The sequence below is a fragment of the Pyrgilauda ruficollis genome, unplaced genomic scaffold, assembly GCF_017590135.1.
Source record: "Pyrgilauda ruficollis isolate IOZ18807 unplaced genomic scaffold, ASM1759013v1 scaffold138, whole genome shotgun sequence".
NCBI classification, from domain to species: domain Eukaryota; kingdom Metazoa; phylum Chordata; class Aves; order Passeriformes; family Passeridae; genus Pyrgilauda; species Pyrgilauda ruficollis.
Genome location: NW_024512321.1, coordinates 1,025,925 through 1,040,493, shown reverse-complemented (window position 1 = coordinate 1,040,493; position 14,569 = coordinate 1,025,925). Strand labels below are relative to the sequence as shown.

The following is a 14,569-nucleotide window of genomic DNA, read 5'->3' as shown; positions in this document are numbered from 1 at the left end:
TCTGTGGAGTGCGTGCTGGGCTCCTCTTAACATCCAACGGCTCTTTTTTCCCTTATTTTTGGTGGATTTTTTTTTTCACCCTTTTAAAAAAACTGTTTTTGCAACACTGAACCATACTTCTTGCCTCTGCTAAAGGAAACACAACGTTTCTTTAGACCATCTCCTCAGGTCCAAACATCTCCAAGGCCATTTACTCATTCTGATTTTCTTCAGATCTACCTTCCAACACGGTTCCCAAGCCCAGGCCAGAAGCAGAGAACTAAAGGGAAAGGGGCACCAGGGCTCTCAAAAGTGCTCCCACACTCTCAGCAGGGGCACTTGGGAAGGGAGAACAAAACCATTGAGCACAGAAAAGGCTTAAAAGTGCTGCACACACACACACGGACACGAAAGAAGGGGGAAAAAGAGAAAAGAAAGAAAAAAAACAAAGAACATCAGAAAAATTACTTTTTTGGTTTTGTTTTTTTTTTTTTGTTTTCTTTGTTTTGTTGCCTTGCAGGTTTTGTTTTTAAAGCCCAACTCTGAGTGTGATCAATAACCAGCTGCTGTGTATTAAATAAGGTCACTCCGTGTGCAGTTTGGATTAGAGAGGGAGGGACTGAGAGGCAGCAACTCACTGCTTTGCTAATCCAATAAACCATTTACTGCAGTGCTGACTTTCAAGTGGAATTACCCTGCTCCAGACCCTGCCTTGCAGCCCGGGTGTTGTTTTGAGTTCTCTCTTTGTCAAGAAGGCATCATCCAGAATGAAGCACTTGCTTGTTAGCAGCTGCTCGAAGCAATGCACCAAGGTCACTTCTTTGCATATTTTTCAACCCAGCAGCAGCTGGTATCTCTGATTATCCAAATCTCCTCTTGTTTTATGGCCATGGCACTGCTCAGGCACCAAAATTCCCCTTTGCTGCACCCAGGGACCCCAAGGCTTGGTTGTATCAACTTGGTTGTATCAACTGCTGATAAACCATGAGCCTAAACAGGTCCCTGTGTTTCTCACAAAATTGTTAAGGTTAGAAAAGACCTCCAAGATCGAGTCCAAACTTTTGATCAAAACCCTCCATGGCCACTAAACTCTGTCACAAAGTTCCAGGTCCACTTGTTTCTGGAGCACTTCCAGGGATGGTGACTCCACCACTTCCCCAGGCAGCCTGTTCCAAAGCCTGGTCATCCTTTTGGGGATGAAATTTTTCCAAATATCCAACCTGGACCTCCCCTGGTGCAGCTTGAGGCCATTTCCCCTTGTCCTGTCACTTGTTACCTGGTAGAGACTGACCCTCAGCTCACCACACCACTCCCTATTTCAGGGAGCTGTGATGAGGTCTCACCTGAGCCTCCTTTTCTCCAGGCTGAGCCTTCCCTGATGCTCCAGACCCTTCCCCAGCTCTGTTCCCTTCTCTGGACATGCTCCAGCCCCTCAAGGTCTTTCCTGGAGTGAGGGGCCCAAAACTGAAGACAGGATTTGAGGTCCTGGATAAGAATTTGCCTCTACCCTGGGTTTTGCCTCCACCACTCAATTAAAAAACAGCGTCAGGAATATTGAAGCTCATCCATATTATCCACCCCTGCCCTCTGAGACTCAGTGGAGACTCTTTCTCCCTCCACTTGGACAGACAGGATATATCTATGCATCCTGTGCTTTCTCCACCAGCCTCCAAAGGTTTCAAACTCTGCCTCCATGCAGAGGAACCAGAACAGCTTTTGCTCTCCTCATTCCTTTGTGAAGAACTTCTTCCTTCCAGAACACAGCTGTTACCCACAGCGATAAAACAAATTCCTGCAGTGGACAATTGGGAGCAGAGATCCCTGCTTTTCCCAGCAGAAGGTATGGACAGAGCTTCTCTGACTGCAACAAGGAGACAAAAAGGCAGGGGAAAGCAACACACATCTGACCTGGTTATCTGAGGAGACTCAGAGTGTCAGCCTGCCATTTCTGTCCCTTGCTCAGGGATAAAATCTGAGCAGACTGCAGGTTTGTTCCTGGAAATGGAGAGGAGAGGGATTCTCATCCTGCTGGGGATACTGGCAGTGGCAAAACAGCCACTGCCAAAAGTTTGGGAGTAACCCAAGAGAGAGCCCTGCCCGGGAGCTGCTGCCCTGGGCAAAGCCCTGGGAGACACCAGGGTGGGGAGAAATGGGGAGTCAACTCTTGGATTTGTACTCCAAAGGAAACCAGGTAATAAAAATCCTCTGGATTCAGGAATGGAGTCTGTGGAGAAGATAAAGAACCTCAGATGGCAGCAGAATTTTTTCTCGCAGCAGAGGTTCTTAACTCACCTCTCCTACTGCATCCATCTGCTGCTCTGTTCTCTGCCAGACCTCCAGAACCCATTCCCTTCCATCACACACCTCTGCTGTCCCTGAGAGCCCTGCCAGCCCTCAGACACGACCCCTCTGTCACCCAGCTCGTGCCACACTCAGCAGTGCTGAGTCTCTCTCTGCTGTCTCCAGGAGTTACTGACAAGAGCCACTTTGCTCTCCCTCATTTCTGGGAGGATATATGAGCCTTGGCTGAAGCCATTTTAACAAAGAGATGAACTTCTATCCTTCCTCCACAGCAACACAGGGCTGCTTCTTGGATTTCTGTGTCCTGCTGCACTGAATGACAGTGCAAAGGCATTAAATCAAGTGTGGTTTTTTCTTTCATTTTGTTAAAATCTGGTTTTGCTTTATTTTTGTCTGCATCCTCAATCTCTTTTTTCACCCCTTGCCTGGTTATTGATCACAACCTTGGGTATTTCTTGGTTTTTATTTTCACTCTTTACTTATATGTATTGATAAGGCATACCCTGCCCGTTCCTTCAGTTTCTTATCTGTTATTCCATCTTTGGATACAAGTTTGTTAAAAACCAGAATGCCAATAACCATGTTCACCTGTCAAAAGAGAAACAACACACAAGTTTTGTTCTCAGGAGGGTCAGGTCAAGCTCAGTAACACAGAAGGGTTTCTCCCAAAGCCAGGTCACACCCCTGCAGGCCACCACCCCTTGTGTCCCCCACTGTCCCACCTCCCCTGACCGTGCATCAGTGAGTGCAGGACAGCAGAATGCAGCTGGCAGCAGATCAGGGAGGTTGGAGAATCATTAAGATTGGAAAAGACCCCCCAAGATCATCAGGTCCAACCCTCAGCCAGGTCTCCATGAAGCAGAAGAGACTGGGAATTTCCCAGATTGCTGCAGGGCTGCTCGAACCCCAACACTGCCTGAGGTCCAGCAAGGCAAACTCCAGGCACAGCAACAATTTTTTGGGCTAATCCAAACAGAGAGTGGCCAGTACAGAGAAGAGCAGTGGGCTGGCACTGGCTGCTTCCCAAAGCACCTTCTGGAGTCAGAAGCAGCATTAAGAGAATTCAGACAATGTGTCACAGATCTTTCCTGGTGAAACGCCACTGCTGCTCTCAAAATAAGAGGTAGAGGGGCACTGGAGCAAGTAGAAACATCATCTGCTCTGGTGGGATGTCTTGGGAGATACTGAAGATGGCACAGCATGGAGAACTTCCCAAAAAAAATTAGTAGGTGTTACAATTCCATGCAGTCCATTTTCCTCAGGGTGAGAGCAGGGATGTCTGTGTCCACCAGAAACAAAAATCCACAGTGAAACACAGTCTGGACAGAGCTGAGATCCTGCAGAGTGACCCCAAAATCCTCCCTGTGCCTTTCCAACTGCATCCACTGCTGCCAGCTGCATCTGCTTTACAAACCCCATCCCCAACACGTTAGTGACACACCAGCCCCACCCCTGCGTAGAGGAGGTCGTGATGGTGGAAAAAGGAGACATTCTCCTGGTTTTTCTGTCAGTGAAACAGCTGCTGGTGGTAGAAACGTGTGGTCAATGCTGTTTTGCACGTGGGGCTTGCAGGGAAATGTTTTAAGGCCAAATTCAGAGACAAATTCATGTGACTTCAGGTGTTTTTGATTTTAAGAGATCCAAAGAATCACCTGACCCAAGGAAAAGGACCAAGCCTCTGCCTAATTGCCTAAATCATCCTCAAAACACTGATCAATCTTTCTGCTGGTTTCACCAGCTCACTGATGTGGAGCCCACAGCTGGGAATCCACGGAAAATCTCAGAAATTGCAGTTCTTTTTGTGTGCATCAGCTGCTGGGTCAGTGGACAGCTGAGACCACTTCTAGAGTTCACCATGGTATTGATTCAGAGAAACAGCACTGGCAAGTCAGGCACAGTGACACAGCCAAGGATCAGCAGGAAATCAAAGCCTGCTTGTGAGCCTGGAAAGAGAGGGAGCACTTTGAAAGGATCACTGATCCTTCACTGCGGAGGATCAAGGAACGTTTTTCCTTCAGGTGCAGCCAGGTAGGAGGAAAGGTGGGGTTGAAGTGTGGCTGGACCTCTCCTAGGGCTGGCCAAAGTGTGCATCCTCACTCCTAAGGAGCAGGGGAGACAACAAAGAGCAGTTCTGCACTGGTTTTAATCAATCAATCAGTCAATCAATCAATCAATCAATCAATCCAGTACACTGATCAACACCCTGCTCTGATCTTGGCTCCACTTTTTTCCTAAGTCAGGGATACCACAGGGATATTCTTCCAGTAACATGCAGAGTAGCTTTACTTCTTCATCTTTGAGACAACTTCCAGAAGCAAAGCCTCAAGTCTGAAATTCCTGGAGACAACCACGACCTGACCACTGCTGACCCTGTCCTCACTTTGTTCCACGAGCCTCCCCCTGCCTTCAGCCTGCACACAACTATCATGAGGCTGCTCCACGTCAGCTGGGCGAGCAGAACTGCTTCCAACAGCTCTGTGCTTAAGGTAGATCAGGATTTTTAAGAATAAAGGTCAAACCTTTATCCTTCAAAGCTGCAGCTGTTCAGTGTCAGTGGCCTGACTGTGAGTTATGAAGATTGCTGAAGCTGCAGGCCAACCACCTTCAGAGTGTTATCAACTTTCTGAGCTCATCTGTTTGCAGGTTCCCATTTATAAAAAGGCTTTCCATGCCTCTCCTTCTTCCCCAAGCTCTTTGGTGTCTCTACCAGAGCAATATTAATTTGTCACTTTGGCCAGGAATGAGTCAGGGAGTCTAAATGAGGCGTGTGGCCTCTCCCTTGGTGCTGACCAGGGCCAGACACCCCCAGAGATGATTCACCACTGCCAAATATCAGCTGCAGGAACCACCATTTGCATGTGCTGACCCTTCTGTGAGGACATCCCATTTCCACTGCTTGATGGTGAGGGAAATCTGAGCTGCCAAATGGAAGCAGGCTCCTGTGTTATCCTCACACTTTAAAAGAGGAAAAATAGAAAGATCACCTCCCTTGCTGTTGGCACAACAAAAGTGAGGTGGTTTGAGGCAGCAGAGTGACTCTGGGCACTACCAAAGCTTCCTCCCTCCAAATCACTGTGTCACAACCCCACATGAAAGACCTCAGCTCATACCAGTTTTGATTTCTTGCAGAGGAGGGGCCGCTGTTGGCTTTTCTCTTTGTCACTGTGATGAAATGATGGCACCAAGGTGGTTTGATGTGCAGTGACAGCGCTGAGAATAGAGGCAGCAGGAGCTTTTTGTGGAGTTATTCTCCTGTAAGCTCCTGCTGCGGGGCATTTCATCCCCCAGGCACTGCACGAAACAAAAGCCTGAACTGAAAAAGGAATTGTGAGTATCAACAACCCCAATCCTGTGGGGCTCTCCGGAGCCTCATAGGGCATAAAGCTCCTCCACTGGATAAAACGAGCTGGAGAGAAACTGCAGAAAGATGTGAGGGCTCAAACGTGGCTTTAAACCCATCAGAAATTGCTGCAGGAGGGATTTCCTGGAGGAGCAGCAGTTCTCAGATTCTTTCAGCCCTGAAGCTTCTCATGGGCAGTGAGGCCTCAGCAGCAGGGAAGGAATGTCACCTCAAATGACACCTTAAATTCAATTTATAACTGGGCAATGTTGGTGTTGGGGCTGTGTTGGAACCAGGGTGATGGGGCAGAAGAATGGACTCCCCATGCAGGAGCTCGAGTTTAGGAATGCCCACTTTAACCCTGACATCTCTTTGAATTCAAAGCAAACGTGACATTTTTAGGGTCAGAAGAGATCCCCTCAGCATTGATTTGAAGATTTCAGTTTCACCTGCAGACAAGGAAATCTGCTCACATGCACTGGCCTGGGATGAACCAGGAATAAAAGCTGGTCTGAAAAGCACCAGGAACAGCATTTTCTGAAGGAAAATGTCAGAATTTTCCACCATCATCCTACCCTTCCATCCAGACATGGCAAAACCAAGGCAAAGCATTAATCAGATGTTAGGGGGCTCCAGTGAAGACAGAGGGGAAGGCTGAGAGCTGAGGCACATTACATTTCAGAACCAACCCCATCCCAAAGTGTTGGCTTTGCTCTTTATTCCTGAAGGAGGAAGCTCTTCGAAACACAAGTGGAAATAAAGAGGGGCATTCTTGGGTTGAGAGAACAAGGAAATTGCTATAAGTTATAGAGGAGAAAAAAAGAAATCTTTCAGACAAGCTTAAATACCAAAACGACAGCAGCCGCCGGTCCCACGAAGGCATAGAGGAGTCCTCCCTCTAATGACAGCCAGCAGCTGGAAAATGAAGAGAGAAGAGAAAGTGACCCAGTGGCAAATGTCCCCAACAGGCACATGTTGGCTTCTTCCCTCTGCCTGCCAGAGTTCAGCCTGGGAGGTGACACCCCACGGCAAAAAATAATAAAAAAAAAAATAATTCTCAGACTTTAAATCAAACAAGTTTTGCTTCCCATCTCTCCTGAACTTGCATAAAGGCTCCTCTGCCTGGGGAGCTGCCCGCAGGATGACATCTGACAGGGGAATTCATTCCAAATTAAGGAGAGTGCTCTGTTTCAGACCAGGTCCTGGAAGCAGCTGCAGCATTTGGCTGGCAGGATGATGCTCTTGTCCTACTTACATGGGAGAAAGAGGGGAAAGAGTGGAAATTTTCCTCTGCTCATTTGCTGATCCCTGTGTGCTCCAGGGGTGCAGGACATTTCTTCACTCTCTTTGAGATTGGCTCCATGGGGAAATTTAACAACACAGCAGCAAGGTGGGAACTCACAGCATTCCATGAGTGGAATTTCTTATGGAATGAGCTGAATGTGAAGTGTGTGGTGCCTTTTCTGGAAACCAGCTCATTCCTTCTCCCTCACACCACATAACCTGAGAAGGACATCTCCCTTCTGCACTGAGCAGATGTGGAATTTGGGCTCCTGAACTGCCTGGTGCCTTCTCAAACTGAGGGAGCTCTCGTTTGACAGCTCTTGGTTGAGGCCCTGGAAGTGTCCAAGGCCAGGCTGGATGGGGCTTGGAGCAACCTGGGATAGTGGAAGGTGTCCCTGCCAGGTCAGGGGTGGAATGAGATGACTTTGAAATTACTTTTAGTAATTTTCTGAGTTTTTGTTTTTCATGTTTTACTGTGAAGCCAGGAAGGAAACACTTTTCCCCCTTTCACTTGTGAAATCCCCATCACTGGAGACATTCAAAAGCCACCTGGGCACAGCCCTGGGTCACCTCCAGGTGACCCTGCTTGAGCAGGTGCTTGGACAAAAAAAACCCCTCAGGCTCTGTGACAGCCATGAACATCCACAGCAGCACTGGAGCTGAAATTCCCTTTTTTTTTTTTTTTGGTGGGGAATCCAGCAATTCAGGGCATGGACACACAAATTAAGTGCTGCAGGGCAGGAGAGGATGGGAATTTACAGTGTGTCAGCAGCCCCTGGGAAAGTTTGCATGCTTTAACAGGGCAGAACTCTGGAGAAAATGTGGGATGGAGTAATCCTGTTTCAGCACGAAACGAGCATGCACTCACCACAGGAGAAGAGCAGGAAACTACAATCGAGAGGGAACTTTCTCCAAGCTCTTAACTCAGCTCAGCCTGCAGTAATTCACTTGCCCTGCCCTCAGCAAGATGCTTTCATCCTGCATCAGGACTGAACTGATGCTCCCAGGGGAAAAAAAAAATCTTCCTTGAAACATTTCAGCTTTGTTGACCACCCTCTTTTTTTTTTTTAAATTAAATCTCAATTGCAAAAAAATGTTAATCTTTTTTCACCCCAAAACAAGGAACATTTTTGAAAAGGCAGCCCAAAAAAATGCAAGTATTTCAAACTGAGAATTAAAAGTAGGATATTCTGCTTTTTTCCAAGGTCTGAATCTTGTTTATGTCTAAATTAAACCTGTAATGTGCTAATTAAATCAGTTCTGATTTCTTCCTGATAGCAAGTTGCTCTGTCACAAGCTGTCTGAGCAACTGTAATAATAAAATGAATAATCAGCTGAGGAGGGAGGGAGTAAAAATGAAGCTCTGGAGCTCTGTAATGACTGGAGGTCTCCCTAAATGCAAGAGGAGGGCTCCCAAATGCCAGTCCTTGTCCAAACCTTTTCATCCAACGCTCTATCCTGATTTTTGAGACGTTTTATCTCAGCGTCTCTTCCAACTGGTGACTCAGATGAAGAAATCTGACAGACCTGCACTGCAATTAGTGATGAGGACTTGGTGCAAAGAGGGTTCTCATTCCTGCAGGGTCCCTGGCAGCCCCTGCTCCCCCAGGAACATCAGGAATTGTGAAGGTGAGCTCACACATCAGCAAGCACCAGCCCTGATCCCTCCTGACTGCCTGACCTCCCTGCCACAGCACTTCATCAAAGCATTTCTGAGGCTGTCAGAGGTGCTGGCTGCCAGCACGGGAAAGGAAAGGGTGAAGGGATATCCAAGATTCAGAACTGACAGCAAACCCCAGCCTAGTGGAGATGCTTTAGCCTCGTGCCTACGAGGCACAGAAATATTTGCATTTTGCTAAGAGGTTCCCTTGTACTTTCCAAGGGATCTCTTCAGTGATTTTTAAAATAAAATTATCACTGGAAGGGAGGAAGTGAATGGTTTAACAATTCCTGAGCAGTGTTTCCTTGACTGACAGCAGCTTTCCTGTTCAGCACAAAAAAAACCCCTTTTTTGCAAACCATCTGATCTTTTTGTGACTCTGCCATGGCACAGATGGGAGGTGGTGGCTTTTGTCCTGGGCCTGGGAAGGGCTGGCTTCCACTGAGCCCTTTTTCACACTGTCCAGCCCTGTGCTCTCACCTCAAACCTGTGTAAGATGAGGCAGCACCAACAGAACATTTTGTAAAACTGAGATTACAGTCGGGAATCAGGGCTGGCCCAGCAGTGTTTATCCAGAGATTAACCCAGGAGCTGCTGAGATACCTGTGAGTCACAAAAGCCCTGATGCAGTGACACTCCAGGACCCTGAGAAATTTGCTGTGTGCAGGCTGTGCTCTCAGAAAACTTCTGATGAGCTCTCTTGTGGGGAAGGATGTGAGCTCCCAGCACCAGTGGCACAACCTCAATTATTCACTTCAAGCTTTAGGAGGTTGTTTGTGAAGCTTTAGAGGTCCAGAGGCAGTCCCTGGAGCACCAGCTAAAAGCAGAGTTATTATTCAGGCACTCTGCCTAATCTAAGGAGGTGATCAGTGGCAGGTCCTTTAGACCTCTGGTACCCCTCAGACTTTCTTTGAGACTGGAAATGCAGCCTCTACCCTGCCCCAGCACGCTCCAAACAACAGCAAAATGTCCTTTCAAATGCAGTTCAGACAAGAGAAAGGAAAAAAAGGAAAAATCCCCTTGTTGGAGAGTCCTGAGTAATGAAGGTTGAGTGAATGGCTGCTGGGAATCACCACTCACAGAACAACAGATACACTCCATATCCTGCAGCACATATTCAATTTTTAATCTGAACCTCTCTCTCCCTCCTCAACCCATGACTCAGTGCAGTCTGTCCAGCTAAATGGTAAATATTTAACATACTACAAGCTCCCTAAACTTACCACAGGCTCTGATCTCTCTGCATTAGAGTTTGGAGACACAGCCAAGCCTATGATGGGACAATTCTTGGTGGCACAGAGCCCTGTCCTGCCCCTTAGTTGTGTTTTCATTGTTAGAGAAAAGCTTCATCCCATGTACAATCAAAAAACCAGGACCAAACTGGGTGAAATCCTGCTGAGGACTCCTGATGGAGTTTGTTCCAGTGTGGCTGGGCCACCTTCGGCACATCCTGAAGATCCAGCTGGGCTGGCAGATCCAGCCTCAATACATATCACACATTTCACACCCCGCCCCTTCCACCAGCTCTGCCCCGAAAGTCTTTAACACCAAGATTAATTCTGCAAGGCCTTCAACACTTGCAGCTGTCCCCAGAATGCCCTCATGACCATGTCCTGCAGTGGGATGTCAAGGGTTTTTTTACCCTTGAGTGAGTGGGTTTAGAAAAAAAACTGCTATTGAGTGTTAAATTCTATGGTCACCTAAATATCAGAGCCCTGCTTTGACTTCATGTCTACCTCCACCACGGGAGCTCATGCACTGCTCTTGGGACCAGAAATTGTAGGGTTGGAAGATGCTTTAAAAGGCTCTGCATGGTTTATGAGTTTTTAAATTTTTTTAGAAGCTCCTTGTGATTTATTTTGTCTGCTCTTGTCCCCTCCTTCCTAGGGAGGAATGTGCTGTGATTAAAGTTTTTCTTTCTTTCTATAAGCTGGAAATACTGGGCCTTGAAAGTCTGCAGTGCTCACCTGAAATGCCCCATGAGTGCCCATCAGAGACAAAACTGGGCTGAAAGGACTTCAAGATCACCTGGTTCCAACCCCCTGCCATGGGCAGGGACACCTTCCACTATCCCAGGCTGCTCCAAACCCTGTCCAACCTGGCCTTGAACACTTCCAGGGATGGGGCAGCCAGCTTCTCCAGGCACCTGAGGGCCTCCCCACCCTCACAGGGAAGAATTTCTTCCCAATATCCAAGATAAACCCTAAATTTTGGAGTTCAGCTCTGAGACTGCTGTCGTGCAGTGCTGACTTTGCTCTGGAGGAGAGCTAAAACCAAGGGCCTCCCCACACAGCAATGCAACAGAGCTTTTAAGCCCTTTTGAGCAGGAAAAGAGGTCTAAGTGTGAATGCACTCCAGTCTGTCGGGGCACCCTGTCCAGCTGGGCCCACAGCAATATTTGTTCCATGTTTTAAAATGCACAAAAGTGTAAATGTAACTCTCATTACAGAGATGCTCCATTCAGCATGAGGGCTCGTGAACCCACCACTCAGTGAGCAAGTGAGCTCTGTTTAACTCTGGCTCTTGGGAAAGCCAGTTCCAGCAGGAATTCAGAGAACCATGGAATGGGTTGGAAGAGACCTCAAAGATCGTCTTGTCCATTGCCCCTGTCATGGGCAGGGACACTTTCCACTATCTCAGGTTGCTCCAAGCCCTCTCCAAGCTGGCTTTGGACACTTCCAGGGATGGGGCAGCCACAGTTTCTCTGGGCAACCTGTGTCAGGGCCTCACCACCCCCACAAGGAAGAATTTCTTCCCAATATCCAATCTAAATCTATCCTCCTTCAGCTCAAAGCCATTTTCCCTTGTCCTGTCACAACAAGCCCTTGGAAAAAGTCCTTCTCAGCCTCCTTGTATGCCTTTTAGGTACTGGAAGGTACTAAAGTGTGGAATTACATCAGGATGGCAGTGTTGGAGATGTCCGATGGGATCTATGAGCTTGAGAGGAACTGCTGTCCTTGTCATGACTTCGGTGGGACTCACCAGCTTCACTCCACACTGGGAAATGTGGAAAGGAGGCAAAAGGAGGGACCAGAGAACCATGGAATATCTCAGAAAAGGCACACAAGGATCACTGAAATCAAACTCATCAAACTGGACTTGCTGGGGTGTGAAGGCCTCACCACCACTGGTGACAAACATGCTGACAGCAGAGCTGGGAGCACGGGATCCCCTTCCATCCCCTGGATGGATATCCAGCCCTTGGATGCAAGGAGTGACAGAGCCTTTAGGGCTGAAAGGAGCCAGAGCATTGGCAGCAAAAGGAGGAGAGCTGGAGTGACCAGGCAACCCCTGAGAACGCTGGAGAGTCAGCCCAGCCTCTTGGCCACCTCACCCTCTGCCAAGTGGAGAGCAAAGCAGGAGCCCAGCAGGCTTTGTCACATGTTGACACCCTCCTGGCTGAACTTGTGGGGTGGGAGATGCTGGCACAGTGGTCCAGGACAGAAAACAGGGAGTGCTTTCCTGCACGTTCCTCCCTTCCCTGCCCAGGCACTTTTGTGTGTTCAATGTTGACCAAAAAACTCTTTAACATTTTTGACAGAGCCACAAAGCTTGTTGCAGCAATTCCCACCAGTCCATAAAAAAAAAAAAAGAGAAGCAGGAATATGCAGGACCTGCCTCCCATCTCTCTGAGGCTTGTTCATTTTTAATTATTATATTTGAATTATTCTCACGGATGTGCCTGGAGCAAAGTGCCAGAAGTAGCTGACCCACGGAAAATCCAAAGGGAATTGATTTGGGATCTTGGTGATGCTTCTTCAAACCAAGCTGTGTTTTGTCCTCTCCTGAGTCAGACAACAACCACTGGGTCCCTCTCCACCAGGACACACTGAAGGTGGGACAGCCAATGCATCCTGATGCCAGCACAGACTTCAGGAATTCTGTCTATGGATTTGCACTCGAGAAATCCACAATCCTGAGCCCTCTGCCTTACAAATATTCAGGATGCAAAGCAAACAGAAAGAAAACGCTGCTGTGCTGCTTTAATTCTCCCCTGCAATTAAAATGCAAACCCTGGACCATTTGGCCGTGGGTGTGCAGGATGTGGTGGGAATTGAGGGAGAGCAGGAGGATCCACATGACATTTCCTCAGTGGGACGAGCAGAGCTGCATCTGCTGCCGGCCACATCAACAGCCCCAGTCCCAAACATCACCTGTGTGGGCTGCAAACCCCTGCCCAGGAAGGCTCTGGAAACGGATGGGATGTAGTAGGGAAGAGCCTGACTTATTGCTACATAAAATATTATCCTTGAACTGTCATCGTGAGTGAAATTTCTAAGGTTTTTCACAACAGAGGGAAAAAATATTTTCTTTTTTTTCCTTTTTCATTTAAAGTCGTTTGCTCAGCTCTGAGTGATGCATTTTTTGCCTCTTCCATTATTTCTTTTCTGTTTTCCTTCCCCCATTATGAGCACATAAAAGCTTCCTAAAGACAAAATCTGTGGAATTTGGAAAAGAGGCAAACACAGGCTTCTGTCAAAACTTTGGTTTGCACAAGTCAGGCTCATTCTGCTGCCTAAAACTGAGCTGAGCGATTTTGAAAATATGGAGCCAATCAAGCACAAAAACAGATTAAAAAATAAAAAAAGCTGGCTTTAATTTTTAAACATCCTAAACTTTAAATATTCCACATTCATCCCCTTAAAAAATACATTAAAAAGATCTAAGTAAAAGGTATTTAGATCAAAGTGATTTCACAAATACAACAGTTAAACCTAATTAGTCCCTGTGAACTTGTTTTTACAGGAACACACAATCCAGCTTGGTCAAATGATGGATTGAGGAGGCAGGGATGCAGGAATTGTCCTGCACATGGAAATTTAGCTCCCAGACTGCCTCCTGTGGGTCAGTGACTGGGTTTTGACAAAAAGGACGGAGGATAAAACAAGGGGAGAAAAGGAATCCTTTACTCACTAGTTCACGGTGCCGTATCCCTTGGCTTTAGTAAATCCCACAGAGATGGCAACCACCAAGGCAGGGAGCCCTGTGGGAATGAAACAGGAGGAAATTGGTCACTTCATCACATGTGCAGCCCTTCTCCCACTCAATATTCCCCATTTTTCCCAGAGTTATTCCAGCACCATCAATTCCAGCCTGGCTCTGGGGCAGAGACTGAGCTCAGGACTCTCAGAACTAAAAGCAAGAACTTTAATTACCTCTGTTATTTAAATAAATACCATGAGCTGCAATGAGCTCCTGCCCTGCTGTGGTCTCAACAGTTGTGGGGGGTCTTTCAGTATATTCAGACGCATAAAATTGATTTATTTTATTCTTCGATTCATCATGGTGTCTCTGAAGTTGGAATATTCAGCCACAACACAGCTCCAAGGACCCAAAGATTAAGAGCTTTGTTTGCACTCAGTGTAGGATGAGCAACCCAGGTTCAAACCTGCCCCAAATGAGACAGAAAAGGAAACTAAAACTGAGTTTCCCTATCCTAAACAGGTCCCCCAAGATCTGTAATGGAACAGATTCATCCGAACAACAATGAGAAAGAGTTTCAGGTCTCTTCCAGGATCTGTGAAGGTTCAAAGTTCAGCTCCCCCCTTTCCCTAAAGAAATGTCTGGAGATCAACTCCCAACATCAGGTTCTTCAGCTCTGGAGGTCTCCATGTGGCTTTTTATAGCCCTCCTCTTGGTGGCAGGAGGAATTAAGCTGTCTCAACACTAAAGATGGGAAAATCCCATTAGGAATCAGCAGGATCAGTGGCCAGCTGGGATTAGTGCCCCTTGACAAGGCCCTAATGAGCTGCAGAGGGCATGGCAGGTGACTGCAGGAGATCCAAGGAATGTGCAGGCACAGCTTCCAGACACGTTCCTCTGGGAAGGGGATCCCTCAGCAACACCAATCATCCCAAGGCTGATTCACAGGGAGGTTCTGCAGCAGATGGGAGTCACAGGGCCAAGCTGGCTGGAATATGGAGCATTTGGGGATTATCCTGCAGGGAAGTGCTTCTCTTCCCATGTGAGATTTCCAAGCACAGGTCACATTTCATCAGTCCAAA

General features: G+C 47.4%; 1 protein-coding gene across 1 annotated transcript in view; it reads right to left on the bottom strand.

The window, feature by feature from the left end:
• The window catches only part of ADGRB1 (adhesion G protein-coupled receptor B1), a 198,183-nt gene that overhangs the window by 35,145 nt on the left and 148,469 nt on the right, over positions 1–14,569 (bottom strand). Inside the window, exons 22-24 of the mRNA XM_041459547.1 lie at positions 13,479–13,548; positions 6,469–6,535; positions 2,783–2,868 (exon numbers count right to left, since the gene is read on the bottom strand). Coding sequence (XP_041315481.1) covers positions 2,783–2,868; positions 6,469–6,535; positions 13,479–13,548 — 223 coding nt within the window. The remainder of the gene's footprint in view (positions 1–2,782; positions 2,869–6,468; positions 6,536–13,478; positions 13,549–14,569) is intronic.